This window comes from Mixophyes fleayi, chromosome 7, assembly GCF_038048845.1.
Source record: "Mixophyes fleayi isolate aMixFle1 chromosome 7, aMixFle1.hap1, whole genome shotgun sequence".
In the NCBI taxonomy this organism is placed as follows: domain Eukaryota; kingdom Metazoa; phylum Chordata; class Amphibia; order Anura; family Limnodynastidae; genus Mixophyes; species Mixophyes fleayi.
Window position 1 is genome coordinate 8,918,519 of NC_134408.1, and position 14,859 is coordinate 8,933,377.

A 14,859-nucleotide genomic window follows, 5' to 3' on the forward strand; every position below is an offset into this window, starting at 1 on the left:
TCCGTTACAGTAATAAAAACTGCTCCTTTTTCCTAGAGCGTAGATCTTTACCAAAGCATCATGCGGCAGCTCTTCTTCAGACCGATACAACAGTTGCACCTGTAGAAAATGAGTCTCTTTGCATCAGGAAGATTTTTTTTAAATAATATTCAGTGACCATATCCACATTGACTTGGTGAAAATGTGTTTACCAGTAATCCTATGTAATGCAGCTGTCAATCAACAAAACCTCCCCCCACCTCCTACAGATTGTTCTAATCTATATCTGAGTTTTAAACAGGGTCTTCTGAGTCCTAATCTAGCATCCAAAGGGGAATGATTGTCACCAAACGGGAAAGAAGCTTTGATACACTTGGCGAAAGAGTTAAAAAAGTTCATATAAAATGGGCATCGTACTGTGTGAGTGGAATGGGCAGAGTCAATGGTTTCTAAGCTCCCAATTATCGCCCTTCTGGCGCACAAAGAGCCACCTGCACGTCACGTGTAGACTGTAAACACGTGACGAGGGAGTACCCTTCCGCTGGGTACTGAGGAAGAAACAAGGCTCTCGGGGAGTAGTCTCTGCAGAGCGTCCCCCTCACATCCAGCCTCCCCCTGTATATAGACGTTGAAGTTGAGCTCCGGAGAATGGCAACCCTAGCTTGGGCCCCGAGTTGGAGAGGAAGTGTTGAAAGCGGAGGTCGGAGTTCTTGGGGTAACCTCGGACACCCCCTTCTTCTTCGCGGCCGGTTGGGGTGAGAGCGCATGATCCGGGGCCGTAATCTCCCGCACAGCCTATGTCCTGCCCGTAAAGTCGATAATCTGCTTGGCTGTCGTAGAGCTGAGTGGCTTCCTGAGGGACTTGGAAAGGTGGAGGGAAGCGTTGTAGGGTGGGTTGGCGACGGACCACCGTACCCTGTGATACCGTAGGTTCAGGTGGGCTGGTAAGAGAGAAAAGAAGTAAGAATCTCACATTTTGTTCTTCTATACATAAACATGGAGGAGGAATTAGACAACTGTTGAATATGTGTATAAAGCACTGACATACGGCATACATAGACACTCACCACGTGTACATATTGTCATCTCTGGCGGTTGGCATCTCGGGGTAGGATTGACTCTCCGTCTGCAAGTATGTCTCTGTGGCTTGGGGGTTCATCTCTATGGTAGCCCCTTGGTCCTGATTCGCAGCCATCGGGAGAGGGGAGGGGTCCGTGGCTTCAGTGGAGGGAGGTGTTGGGTTGGGCGGTGTGATAAGGTGGAAGGAGCAGTCGGGACTGGGTAGGGGGATACCCAGACCCCCCCCTATATCCAGAGTAGAATCGCAGGGTCCTGAATACAGCGGTCTTTTACATTCAGCTAATAGAGGGTGAAAGTACAGATTAAACATTTAGATGGACGCTTGTTTGGATTATGTTTACTGTTATATACAATATTATAATTTGGTCACTGTCTATGGTTTAATCTATAGCAGAGGTGTCCAAGTTCAGTCCTCGGGGGCTACCAACAGGTCATGTTTTCAGGATTTCTGTCTGTAGAAACAAGTGGCATAATTACTGACCCAGCCAAATAGATTAGCTCACATGTGCATGGTTAAAGAAATCCTGAAAACATGTTGGTAGCCCATGAGGACTGAGTTTAGGCGACCTAATCTCTGCTGTAGAACTACAATATATTATTAATCCCCAAGCATGAAATCAGTGACTTCAACTTCTGTTTCTGAGACATGCTGCATGTAAATCATTCATCAGCGTTGGTTAATTTATAAAGATTGTGTTATTTTTTTCCCCTCTGCGCCGATTGCTTCTGGTTGGTCACTTGATGAAAACACACATTATATGTCCTATTTATGCTACATTCAGGGATTAGTTTTATTTTACACTGATTGGAAATAAATATAATCTGCAATCACCATGGCTGGCAGCTGACAGTGCCTGGCTCATTAGCGCCACCTAGTGTGTCCACAAGGAAACACCCATCCAAAGACTAAAAAGTGGGTATATTGACCTAGTGGCCTAGGCCATGAAAGTACTGGTCCCAAGTATCACCTACCAGGCTGGAAGGTCTCTCCCTGGTCCTGTTCTGCATTGATCAGTTTCCTCTTCACCCTGATAGATCGATCTCTGCAAAGAAAACAGAACTGTTATCACAATTAGATCAATAAATACAGATGATTAAACATGGTGCAAGTATTGGGCGAGCTCTGCTGCCACCCACATTTCTGAGCTTATTCTCAGCCTAACCTGGCCATTGTGAGCCACCTTGGGCCGGGTCACTGGGCTACCAGCAATTGTTTTCTTTAAAATATTCATACTAGGCTGCTGAGTGTCGTCCCCCTGGGCTAAAATTTGCCATCCCTCCCCTGCTTATACTGAGTGTCGGACAAGACTCTGCGGCTTGGATTACTAGATATTTGTGTCTCAGTTGCTCTGAGATCGTCTTGTGTGGTGCCTAGTGGCTGATGAGAACTATGTGGCACTGCCGACATGTATACATGGTGCCCCCTTACCTCTTATTCTTCAGCCCGTCCTCCCGGAAACCTTTTGCAAATGGATTTGTCTGGATCTTCAGTTGTGTGATCTGCAAACCAGAATAAAAAAACCCATATATATATATATATATATATATAGAAACCTTCCTTATTGGGACCCTGCTCAATTCTGTCCGACAACTTTCCAATACCCTGAAGAACTCACAATAAAGCTTTATACCATGACGTCAAGGGCTCCCTCTACTGACTACACAGCCATAATTGTCTGCAGTAATTATTCTTTCATAACCTCTAGTACAATCATTCTCTATATCTTCTCTTTATATTATTTTCCCCTCTTTTTCTCTCTTTATTCTATATTTATTTCCTGCGGTTCCCAGGCTGGGGCTAGTCATTAAATTTGGGGTCATGTCACCCGTTCCTCCGACCTTCTCATTCTGGTAGGCTGTGACCGTCAGGAACATGGTCTCGGGGAAGGTGAAGGACGAGCAGCCCCCCCACCGCCGGCTGAAAACGTCCTGGGCTCGGACGATGTGGAAACGAGGCTGGTACCGGTGCATAGAGTGCAGGATGATCTGTGGAAAGAGGGTAGTGCAAAGATTAATTCACAAAACACGGCAGCCAGTCTGTGTTTAAGAGTATCTGTGACCTGGAGCCAGGCCTTTAAATCATCAGGCAGGTATCTTATTGCTGCTGAATACAGCACAAGGATGATGTTGGGATGTAACCCCAATAAGTGGCAGCAGTCTGATGGTGCTCCGCCAATCAGATAGTAACCAGAAACTCATTAAGACCCCCCCCAAAAAAAAGCAGGTTAGAGTGTTCAAGGCCCCCCAGTGCTCATGGGGCCTTAGGCAGGAGCATAAGTTGCCAATTCTGCAACATCCTAGGAATTATTCTCACAATCCACTCTTCGAAATCTCACACTGTTGACACTTTAGTGTCGGGTGCATCTCCCCACTCGGCTGCTACCAACACAGCTGTCAGATATTGACTGGCTCCCCATTGCTTACATGTCCCATCTGGTCCAGGGTGTTGTTGGTGAGCTTGATCTTGTGGAAGGATATAGCTTGCTTCATCCAGTGGGATCCTGGGGCAGGAGAGTCCGGGTGGATGTAAACCCTCTCCGGCAGCCGCGGCTCCGCTCTTCCACTCGGCTCCCAGTGATCTTCCTGCCACTTGTAGCGGGAGTTGTCCACTGGGATTATGTCAGCCAGGAGGACATACTTCCCGTCTGGCTCCAGACCACTCACACTGATCTTACACTGAGGGAACATTCTCCTGCAAGATACAAAGGAGAAAATGAAGATTGGAATAAGAACCAGGTAGCTGGAATATAGTGGAGGCCCTGACATGAGATTGGAGTATTTACTCCCTTCTCCGTCACAAACAGCTAAAGTCGCATCCCAGAGCCCATAGAGTCTAGTCTCTAAAGTGACGCTTATGAAGGAGAAAAAAGCTGAAATGACAAAGCAGATCATGTCAAATATGCTTGCCGTGACTAATCATGCCCCTGCACTGATTTATACAGGGGATCTATACATATGTTATCCAGCCCTATTTCACAAGCTATGGTTTTCCAGTGACCAAAAGTGTTGCAAGATAAAGTGACAGAGAAAAGCAGCTGCCATCCTAAGTAGAAGTGTGTCTGCTTTCAGCAAAGGCATAGGACACATAGCGCCCTGGAAAGATTTTATTGGGATGGGTCATTTCAGGTATATAATTAAGTCAGTAATCCATAGTCATTAAAATAGACACATATGTAAGAGTTTCTCTATTTCATGTTTAAATTACATTTGGGAATGGTGACATATAGGGATCAGTATATTGAATTTTTCATGAAAAGTGTAATTTATGATTGTACAGAAATGCAGCACAGCTGCGCACATGTCGTTATGCGACTTCTTTTTACTGTAATGACTCAGTTTTGAAATAAGCAAGAAATGATCCGACCAGTTTTAAATGGAATAAGTTTAGGAATTTTGGCACACACAGAGGCCATTCAATTATGATTTGTATGTTTCAAATATATTCTCTGTGTAGTTTGTATTGCCTCCTAGGTTTATTTTTTATAATATCCGGATTTTTGCACATGGATATCATATTTTTCTTTAAACGATTGTGTTTACTCCCGTGACAGATTTCACGAGGATACAATTAGCCCGACCAGTGTAGTTGTTTTCAACGGTCTGACATTGTCTGTGTTGGTTGCTATGCTGTAGCCCATAGCAACCAATCAGATATCAGCTTTTTATCAGTTTAGTGTGGTCACTCTAGTGAAAGCTAAAATCTGATTGGTTGTTATGTTACACAGCACGGCATTGCTGATTGGTTACGTGTCTCACACTTACGGCATTTTAATAAACAATGGAAAAATAATACAGGATACTTCATTTTCCCCGCCTTGTGTCGTATATGTCAAGTAACAGGTCTTTCACCTCCCAGTGGTAAGCAACCAGTGGTTCTCCAGATATTGGATAACTACAACTCCCAGCATACCATGCCTGTCACAATCAGTCTCTGCATGGTGAAGGCAGACAGTTTGTGGTCTGTAAAAATATGCAAGTTAAGCCATATTCTCTCTCCCCTAAATTGCCCTCCTATCCCCGATTTTAGCTCCCCAAGCCTTCTGCTCTGTTCCCCCTGTAATACCCCTGACATCTTCTCACCTCCCGGATTTAGTGATAATCATTTCCGTTCCTATGGCGTGGAATTGTTTCCAGAGGTCCTTGTTTTCCAGCGTCATCTTGACATTCCCGGGAAGCCGGGGCGCTTCACAGAGAGATTGCGGTTGGCCGAACCCCAGAGCTGGGCCGGGGGGCAATGAGAGAGGAGTGAGGGGGGCAGCTCCCAGAATCCTCTGGGAAGGATCGAGTGTTGTGAACAGGCCATCATACCTCTGACTGGGGTTGACCTCTAATTCTATAACAAGGAGACAGATATGAGAATCATAGCATTATATACAAAATGACTACATGGGAAATGCCACCGTGTTCACATGTCCCCAGGAAACATGAAAGGGCAGATCTGCATGTAATCCTGCTATTGTGGGCCGTTCTCACAGGCCTCAGGTCAGTCACAAGCTGGTCTAGTTGACAAGTGGGTGCTAAATGGCCACCACCGTCCTGCTAATTGGAACCCTGCAGGGAGTTATGGTAACGAGATGGGTGGATTTTCCCCTGTTCCCAAATAAATCTAACACAGACCAGATATACAGAATACCATAAATACTGCAGAACTATGTATTTATAAAGACCCCGCAGAGATACTCCACGGATCACACAACCAGGAACACCAGAACCTCAAAAACATGAGAAATATAAAATATACCAGAATTTACAGGTCTGCAAAATACCAGATTCTAAACCCTTAACCTGATAAATACACCAGGACCTAACACCCACTGAGCATACAGTTATATCAGAACCTGACACACACACACAGGGAGCATACAGTTATATCAGGACCTAACACACACTGAGCATACAGTTATATCAGGAGCTGACACACACACAGGGAGCATACAGTTATATCAGGACCTGACACACACACAGGGAGCATACAGTTATATCAGGACCTAACACACACACAGGGAGCATACAGTTATATCAGGACCTAACACACACACAGGGAGCATACAGTTATATCAGGACCTAACACACACACAGGGAGCATACAGTTATATCAGGAGCTGACACACACACAGGGAGCATACAGTTATATCAGGACCTAACACACACACAGGGAGCATACAGTTATATCAGGACCTGACACACACACAGGGAGCATACAGTTATATCAGGACCTAACACACACACAGGGAGCATACAGTTATATCAGGACCTGACACACACACAGGGAGCATACAGTTATATCAGGACCTGACACACACACAGGGAGCATACAGTTATATCAGGACCTGACACACACACAGGGAGCATACAGTTATATCAGGACCTGACACACACTGAGCATACAGTTATATCAGGACCTAACACACACTGAGCATACAGTTATATCAGGAGCTGACACACACACAGGGAGCATACAGTTATATCAGGACCTGACACACACACAGGGAGCATACAGTTATATCAGGACCTAACACACACACAGGGAGCATACAGTTATATCAGAACCTGACACACACACACAGGGAGCATACAGTTATATCAGGACCTGACACACACACAGGGAGCATACAGTTATATCAGGACCTGACACACACACAGGGAGCATACAGTTATATCAGGACCTAACACACACACAGGGAGCATACAGTTATATCAGGACCTGACACACACACAGGGAGCATACAGTTATATCAGGACCTGACACACACACAGGGAGCATACAGTTATATCAGGACCTGACACACACACAGGGAGCATACAGTTATATCAGGACCTAACACACACACAGGGAGCATACAGTTATATCAGGACCTAACACACACTGAGCATTCAGTTATATCAGAACCTGACAGTCCCAGAAAAGACAAAGGGGTAGATTTACTAAACGGCGGATTTGGAAAAGTGGAGATGTTGCCTATAGCAACCAATCAGATTCTAGTTATCATTTATTTAATGCATTCTACAAAATGACAGCTAGAATCTGATTGGTTGCTATAGGCAACATCTCCACTTTTTCAAACCCACAGTTTAGTAAATCTAGCCCAAAGCATCATTACACCAGCTGTAGTGAGAAACGACCTCTTGTGTCACAATTGGTGTCAGTCTGTGTTTGTATGTGACATTCAGTGATTTGTATGTATTACTCTATGTGAAACACTGTTTAAATCACAGTAAATAATCAAGAACATCATCAGGGACAGGTACATCAAAATACCTCGCACCAAAATACATACAAAAGTGCAAACTCACATACCCCACTTCTAACCCCAAAGATCTACTACACCCCAGCACCTCCCAGACACTCCTGATGTCAGAACTTCAAAGATCCACCGTCACATCGACTATGATAGATACATTATATGTCACAACCTCCCAGATCCACTATCCATCAGGAAATCAGAGATCCACTATCCATCAGGAGCTCAGAGATCCACTATGTATCAGGACCACTAAGATCCACTATAAGGGGTATATTTACTAAACTGCGGGTTTGAAAAAGTGGAGATGTTGCCTATAGTAACCAATCAGATTCTAGCTGTCATTTTGTAGAATGCACTAAATAAATGAAAGCTAGAATCTGATTGGTTGTTATAGGCAACATCTCCACTATTTCAAACCCACAGTGTAGTAAATCTAGCCCTATATCAGGACCTCCGAGATCCACTATATATCAGGAGCTCAGACATACACTAGATATCAGGTGCTCAGAGATACCATATTTATAAGGAGATCAGAGATCTGCTGTACATCAGGAGCTCAGACATACACTATACATCAGGAGATCAGAGATCTACTATACATCTGGAGATCATCAATACACTACAGATCAGGAGCTCAGAGATCCACTCTAGTTTCAGGACCTCGGTGAAACACTATACATCAGGAGATCAGAGATACACTATAGATCAGGAGTTCACACATACACGATATAATAATAATAATAATAATAATAATAATAATAATAATAATATATAGCAAGAGCTGAGAGATCCACTATCCATCAGGAGCTGAGAGATCCACTATCCATCATGAGCTTATAGAGACCATAAGTCTGTCAGAACCTTTCACACCAAACCACTTATAGCCTCAATGACCTGCACATTAAGACAATCTCTGCACTTATTTTAATAAATACAGATATGACCAAGCCTCACAAATCACCACAGATCCCAGTATAGGTCAGAACCTCCCAATACACTAGTCCACCTGTAATAAAACCTTATACCTGCTAGAATGCAAATGTACAAAGAAGGTTTTATACATCTGGCCGGTGCACATACAATATCTTACTATATACAAAGTTCCTACAAACTCATACAGAGCCCCCCACGATACCAGGATAGTCTCATACAGGAACTCACCACAAACTACATGGATTTAGAGTCCTGAACTGAGCGACCACCAGACCTGTCTCCAACCTGAGGGACAGTTACTATGAAAAGGTTGATACATACCTGGGTATCTGTAGGCTTCATGGTGGCCGCTGGCTGCGGGGTAGTTGGGTGGCAGGGCATGTGGGGGTCTCACTGTGTAAGAGGGCCCGTACTGTTGGAATATATCAGAATGATACATGTTTCCTGGCTGTCAGGACATGAGCTCCTGGAGGGTCCCTGGCCAACAAAATTTGAGAAAACCAAGATCCTTCCCAACTGGTACCAGCTTGTGTGAGGACAACACATTGAGTGATCCTTAAAGCCCATCCTACACCTTTTGATGTAAGACCCTCCTGCTAGGTGAGAGGGGAGAGCTGGGGGGAGGTCTCTTCACACATTAGGACTGAATTAAACTTTATTAAAGGGTCTTTATGGCTGCTCTGAGCCTCAGTTTGACCAGTTGTCAGGAAATGAAGAATCCAGGGAGTGGATATGGGGAAACAGGAGGGGGGCCGGGAACTGAGCCAAAACAGGACAACAAGTCACCTATAATGGACGTGTCATACAAATTATCTGTCTCCATAACCTAATAGGAACCTGCTCAGGGAGCTTAAATGGTTTTATGTAATATATATCTATATATATATATATTTATACATATATATATTTATATAAAGGTCTGGCTTATTCAATCTGATGATTGCTGTGTTTTTTACCGTAGTTTTTAAGGGCAAGTACTCCCCAAGTGATGGCAGCTGTTAGAGATCTAGTTAGATAGGGAGGGGTGCTACTATAAGCATTTGGTCACAAAACCCATTTTCAACATGTATATATACATATATATATATATATATATATATATATATATATATATATATATATATATACTCTGAAAGTCTCACCTTTGGAGAAGTGTAGGTGTTACCCATAGCAACCAATAAGATTCCAACTATCATTTATCTAGTACATTCTAGAACATGATAGTTAGAATCTGAATGGTTGCTATGGGCAACATTTCCACATTTCCTTTTTGGGAGGTTTGGTAAATCTATCTCCAAGTCTGTTCTGGTACTTTTATCATGTAAAGGTAGTTTTACCCTTAAGTATATGAAGAGAACTATAATTAGGGAAATGATATGCATAATTATGACCATTTAATTTTTGTCCTATTATTATTATTAGGGCATGTCATGTAAAGATGAAAAAAACAGTATATATTATTAATATATAGATATCATGTTTTATATATATATATATATATATATATATATATATATATATATATATATATATATATATAGCCTGTGCTTTGCGTTACATTGGACCATGTTTATCCAGCCTGCGGTTCTCCTGTTACTGTGGCACTATAGGTCCCAGAAAGCCTGACTGATGCTCTGTCAGACAGCCACATCTTAGCTGTCTATTAGGAATGCCTTCCTCTGTCCCTTAGCAGTGTACCCCACTACTGAAACACACAACCCCAACTCTACGCCTGCACCCCCACTAACAATAACATGGCCGCACAGATGTCATGCAGGCATGTCACAGCCTCAGATGTCCTAAATAACTAGATGACATCTGAGTGCAGACACCAAACTCCTCTTTGTTCTCATTTCACAGGTAGTTGCGAATACTGTCCCCTGGCCCTGTTTAACCCTTCCCGCTCGCTCTCTCCCACACACAGCCTGGGGTCTGACTCTCTGTCATGGTGTCAGAACTGAGGGAGAATGCAGGAGTGTGTCACACACCACAGTTCCAGGAATAGTCCCAGCTTTTACAGACTTGTCAACATTGCACAGTCCCTGCTTTTAAAAAAATTGTTGATAAATTGTATTAATAATATTGTTCAGTGTGCAGCTGCCAGGTGCCAGTTGAGGTATGAAGTATAAGTTAATAATTATTGAAGGTTCGTATATAGATGTAATAAATTGTGGTATTTGTTATTTACATTACAGACTTTATTTCAGTGCACGGTGGCACAGTGGTTAGTAGAGCAGCCTTGTAGCGCTGAGATCTCAGGCCGCTGTCTGTTAGGAGATTATGGGCTTCATTCACCAAGAAATGCCAAAATGGAAGTAGATTGGGTATACGCACGTCTGTATTCAACAAGGAGCGGTCTAGGTGCGCTCTGATCTGCAGGATCCGTCCAATACATATGTGGAATATCAAGTCACAAAAGAATGCACAGATAAAGGAACAAGGAAACTATGCAATTAATGTCACCTGTTAATAATATAGTCATTAGTCATAAAGCATTAAAAAATAAAAAAAGTTTGTTTCCCCCCCCCATAAAATACATTTATCAGGATGTTATGAATGTCTACCGTAAATAAAATGCATAGTTACAATTGTCCCTGATTACAGGCACATGTTCTAGCTGTATACACAGCCGTCATCACTAGTAATCGGCACTTACACCTGTCCTGTAGCTGGTGCAAGTGATATGGCTGAAAATCACGTACCGTAGAGGTGCCCAAAGCTTGAATCGGACACAGCCAAAGGCGTGCCAAGCCTGTGTAGTCACGTACTGGCAGCTATAAGATTAGTGCATCACATGATTTTTTGGGGCACATTCTCTCTACCCTGATGGGCAGTATGGTGGAGACCACTTTTCTGAGACTTGGATTTTACAGGTGTTTAATCATCGGTCGGTGCTCCAGTGGAACTTACATTGTTTATTGCACACACTAACTTTAGCCTTATGGTATGTTTATGTATGGTAAGCAGCAATGCTAACCACTGTGCCACCATCCTGCTCATGCACAGGTGATGTCTGACCATGCAATGGCGCTATTAATTTACGTGGAAGCCTAGCGTGATGGACACAGTTCGTCATCTTTTGCATTGGGGGCTGAAGCACCTTGTCCGGCTACTCCACACCTGGGCGTGGGCATCCGTCGTATGGAGACAGTCCTGAGCCCTTTGGCGTTATTGGAACCTGAAAAATACAAATTTGAGGGCTGCACCCCTGTAGTGACAGGGTTTATGGGGACTAAGCCCTATCGTGCTAGCCACTGGGAGAGCGGGCTTAGGTACACAATTACCTTCTGAATAATGTCTCCGTATCTAAAAGTTCTGGCACAAATTTGGTGAAGTTGGTGGGCTGCTGAGGTGGGGATGGGTTTGTTTGTCTGCAGAATGGCCAGGAGTAGAGTGATCTTTCTATCTTTCTTATATCTCGGATCCTCCATACTGGTAGACTGTAAAATACAGAGCACCTTATGGCACCAAGGGAAGGAGGATTGGAGGTCACTGCCTCAGAGCGGAGATGTCGGAGGGTGGAGATCCCCTTTAAGTAGTCCTAAAATAAACGCTGGCCAATACTGCCGGAACAGCTTCGGCACTTAAGGCAAAGTTAATAATAGTTATTACTACATTATACATTATTATTACATATCAAAATATACATACACTGAGATGCAACATTATTATTATGCTTTATTAATATAGCGCCATCAGCATTTTTTTTTTTAAAAACTGAGACTTTTCCCGGGAAAATCTCCATCAGTGCAGGTCATTACTTATCTCTATCCATTCTCCAAACTACAGCCAACTTCTGTTTCTCCTTGGAGGGCTACAGGTGCGTGTCTAGGCTAATCTTCCCGGAGGTGGGTCAGGTACCGGACACTAACTGGTTACTGGAGTCCCTCTACCACTAGTTCATATCTCCCAACGGTCCCGGTTTAGGCAGGGCAATCCCGATTTTAGGGGACAGTCCTAATAGCCAGGACCGACTGTCCGGAATATTGGGAGGTGTGTCCCTCTCACCTCTATGAGCGGGCCCCTGCCACCGGTGCCTAGGGTGTCCTGAGGGCAGGTGATGGGGTGAGGGGCACTCTAGTGCAGTGTTGGCTAACCTGTGACACTCTGGGTGTTGTGAAACTACAAGTCCCAGCATGCTTTGCCAATATATAGCAGCTTATTGCTGGAAGGGTTTGCTGGGACTTGTAGTTTCACAACACCTGAAGTGTCACAGGTTAGCCAACAGTGCTCTAGTGCTTCAAAATGACTAGGCACATCTCAGGGGGAAGTGGGATGCCCCCATCATTAAGTGGCCAATCCCCATTTTCAGGTGCACATTGCCTTTATATAGATTCACGATCCACAAATATTTATATGCAAGTTATCACGTGACTGCAGCGCTGAGCCATGTGACCATTCCCGTATAACTGTGCCAGAACTCGTGTAGGATTCTCCTTCTCTTTACTCCAAAATTCCATGTTATATTTTTCTGTACTGTCGCCTCCTCTTATGCTTATGAGTAAAATGGGGGCGTGGTTTAGTTAGAATAAAATGTTACTTTAATATAATAATTGTTATGTAGTTGTTTTTTCCTACATAGTTTTTCCCAAAATAACCAGCGCTACACAATAGAAAAGTAGGAAGTTATCCTGTCTGAAGAGAATACAGAATGACCATATGAAAAGTCTATTTTCTTAAGTCTGTCAGAGAATATTGCAATTATGAGCATCAGATAGACCCCATATATAAACCAGATTATAGCAAAAATACAAAAAAGGCTTGAAATGGAGACAGTTCTGAATATTCCACCTCTTTCCCACGGGGAAAATGGAATAAATTACATGTATACAGACAGAAATAGGTAAAATATTTGAGGTAGATTTACCAAACATTCTAAAACAGAGAAGTGGAGATGTTGCCTATAGCAACCAATCAGATTCTAGCTATCATGTTCTAGAATGTACAAGGTAAATGATAACTAGAATCTGATTGGTTGCTATAGGCAAGGGAGAGTGAGCTGGTCTCCCAAACCTCCGTTATAATGGGCTACCCAGTCGGCCCCTGAGCCCCGTTTATCATAGTCTGGGTGTATATAACGGTATTGTGGTTGTAGTTGTGCCAATAGATAAACACAAGGACAAGCTGCCAACGAAGACTGTAGCAGGGGATCATTTTATGGCTGCTCGTACATGTAATAATGTGGGGTGATATAGCGCAGGGGCAAACGCAGGATTTGTAGAGGCGGGTTTCCACACCACGACGCCAGTGGGCGTGACCAGCATGCATGGGGGTGTGCAGAGCCGTAACTTAGAATTCTAGTGCCTGGGGCGAGAAAGACAAATGCCGCCCCCCTAGCCCTCAATTTTAACCATATGAACCTAAAACATTCCTAAATTGCGCCCCCCTTCAGTGTTGCTCCCTGGGCGGTTGCCCCTATTGCACAGCCCTAGTTACGGCCCTGGGGGTGTGGCTATAATTTTAGAGAGTGCTTGGCTGCTCTCCAACTCTTCCTATCCCCATAATATACATGGGCAATGCTGCCTGCACTACTGTTAGGTGCACACAGCTCTCTCTTTTCAAGCAGAGCCGTGTGAAGCGGGGGCAGGGTCCAGCCACCTCAATTATACAGGGCCCCAGACTTGGAGGGGGGGGGGGGTCCAGGCACAAGGAAACCCCCTCGGTTTGCCTATGTAGTGCGTGTACCGGGCCACACCTGCCCCATTCTCTGTTGTTCCCCTTCCATGCCCCCCTAGTTCTGTCTACTCAGGATGTCACTGTGCACAGTGCTACTAATTAGGGGTACATAAGAACATACATGACCAATACCATAGGTAAGTGGTGGGCACCTGGCAGCCTTCATCTGTGGCCCCCAGCCGGCCGCTCCCGATCTTATCAGAAAGTGTTGACACCTTGTTGGTAGACGTAAAATACTGAAAATTATAAATTTATCTTTTCTGATCTCTGCACCTGGGAACATCTCTCCTGAGCATTATATACTGGGCATTCAGGGCCAGGAATTATTTACCGTTAGTTATAGCTCCCCCGGTGGTGAAGGGAGTGAACTGCTGATACTGTTATAGGAAACCACTTACAGGCCCCTGCCGGGCTCTGAGACTCCAGTCTCCTAGACATGGAGGTAACACATAAAGTGGAGGTTTCATCCAGGGGGTCTTACTTACCACCCTTCATTGTCAAAGGTCACTGTACAACCCAACCTCTGCCATCTCTATCTAACCTGAGCAGCTCACTAAACCTTTCATTGGTCAGCAAACAGAAGAAGGGGCAGGGACAGGTGTGCCACAGAGAGTCTCTGATTGGCAGCCTCAAGAGTGACGGTTATAATGAGCTGGTCGGCGACAGGACCGGCGCACTTTGGGCATCTCTGATTTAGGTTAATAGACATTACTAACAGACACGTACATGTTGTCATAAAATAACACTTATACTAACGCGCTGTGTTTATAAATATGTTGCTTATCTTTACACAGAGATTTTGCAGCTTATTCAGAGGTGAATGCATTGGTGCTCCGGACGTACGTAAGAAAAGAAACATGCAATACAAAGCGTATTTGCGCTCCCTCCCCCAATCCAGCTCCTCGGTCGAATCAGTGTAATCTGGATATGGACGTAGGCATACTTT

At 44.1% G+C, this 14,859-nt stretch overlaps 1 protein-coding gene across 1 annotated transcript; it reads right to left on the reverse strand.

Annotated features, from left to right (window-relative positions):
* Positions 1–577: 577 nt before the first annotated feature.
* Positions 578–8,689, reverse strand: TBX6 (T-box transcription factor 6). The gene is made up of 8 exons (XM_075178948.1): positions 8,559–8,689; positions 5,140–5,392; positions 3,484–3,751; positions 2,899–3,045; positions 2,489–2,559; positions 2,032–2,102; positions 1,047–1,338; positions 578–920 (listed from the first exon to the last, which is right to left on the reverse strand). Exons 1-8 carry the CDS (start codon positions 8,674–8,676, stop codon positions 578–580), a joined length of 1,563 nt encoding a protein of 520 aa, XP_075035049.1. The 5' UTR covers positions 8,677–8,689.
* Positions 8,690–14,859: the final 6,170 nt, after the last annotated feature.

Excerpts from the sequence above, each read along its gene's own strand:
- TBX6 (XM_075178948.1), bottom strand. The coding sequence starts at position 8,676 with ATGTATCATTCTGATATATTCCAACAGTACGGGCCCTCTTACACAGTG. Across the intron at positions 5,393-8,558 it reads TGAAGCCTACAGATACCCAG|AATTAGAGGTCAACCCCAGT; the intron begins GTATGTATCAAC and ends TCCTTGTTATAG. Across the intron at positions 3,752-5,139 it reads ATTATCACTAAATCCGGGAG|GAGAATGTTCCCTCAGTGTA; the intron begins GTGAGAAGATGT and ends TGTATCTTGCAG.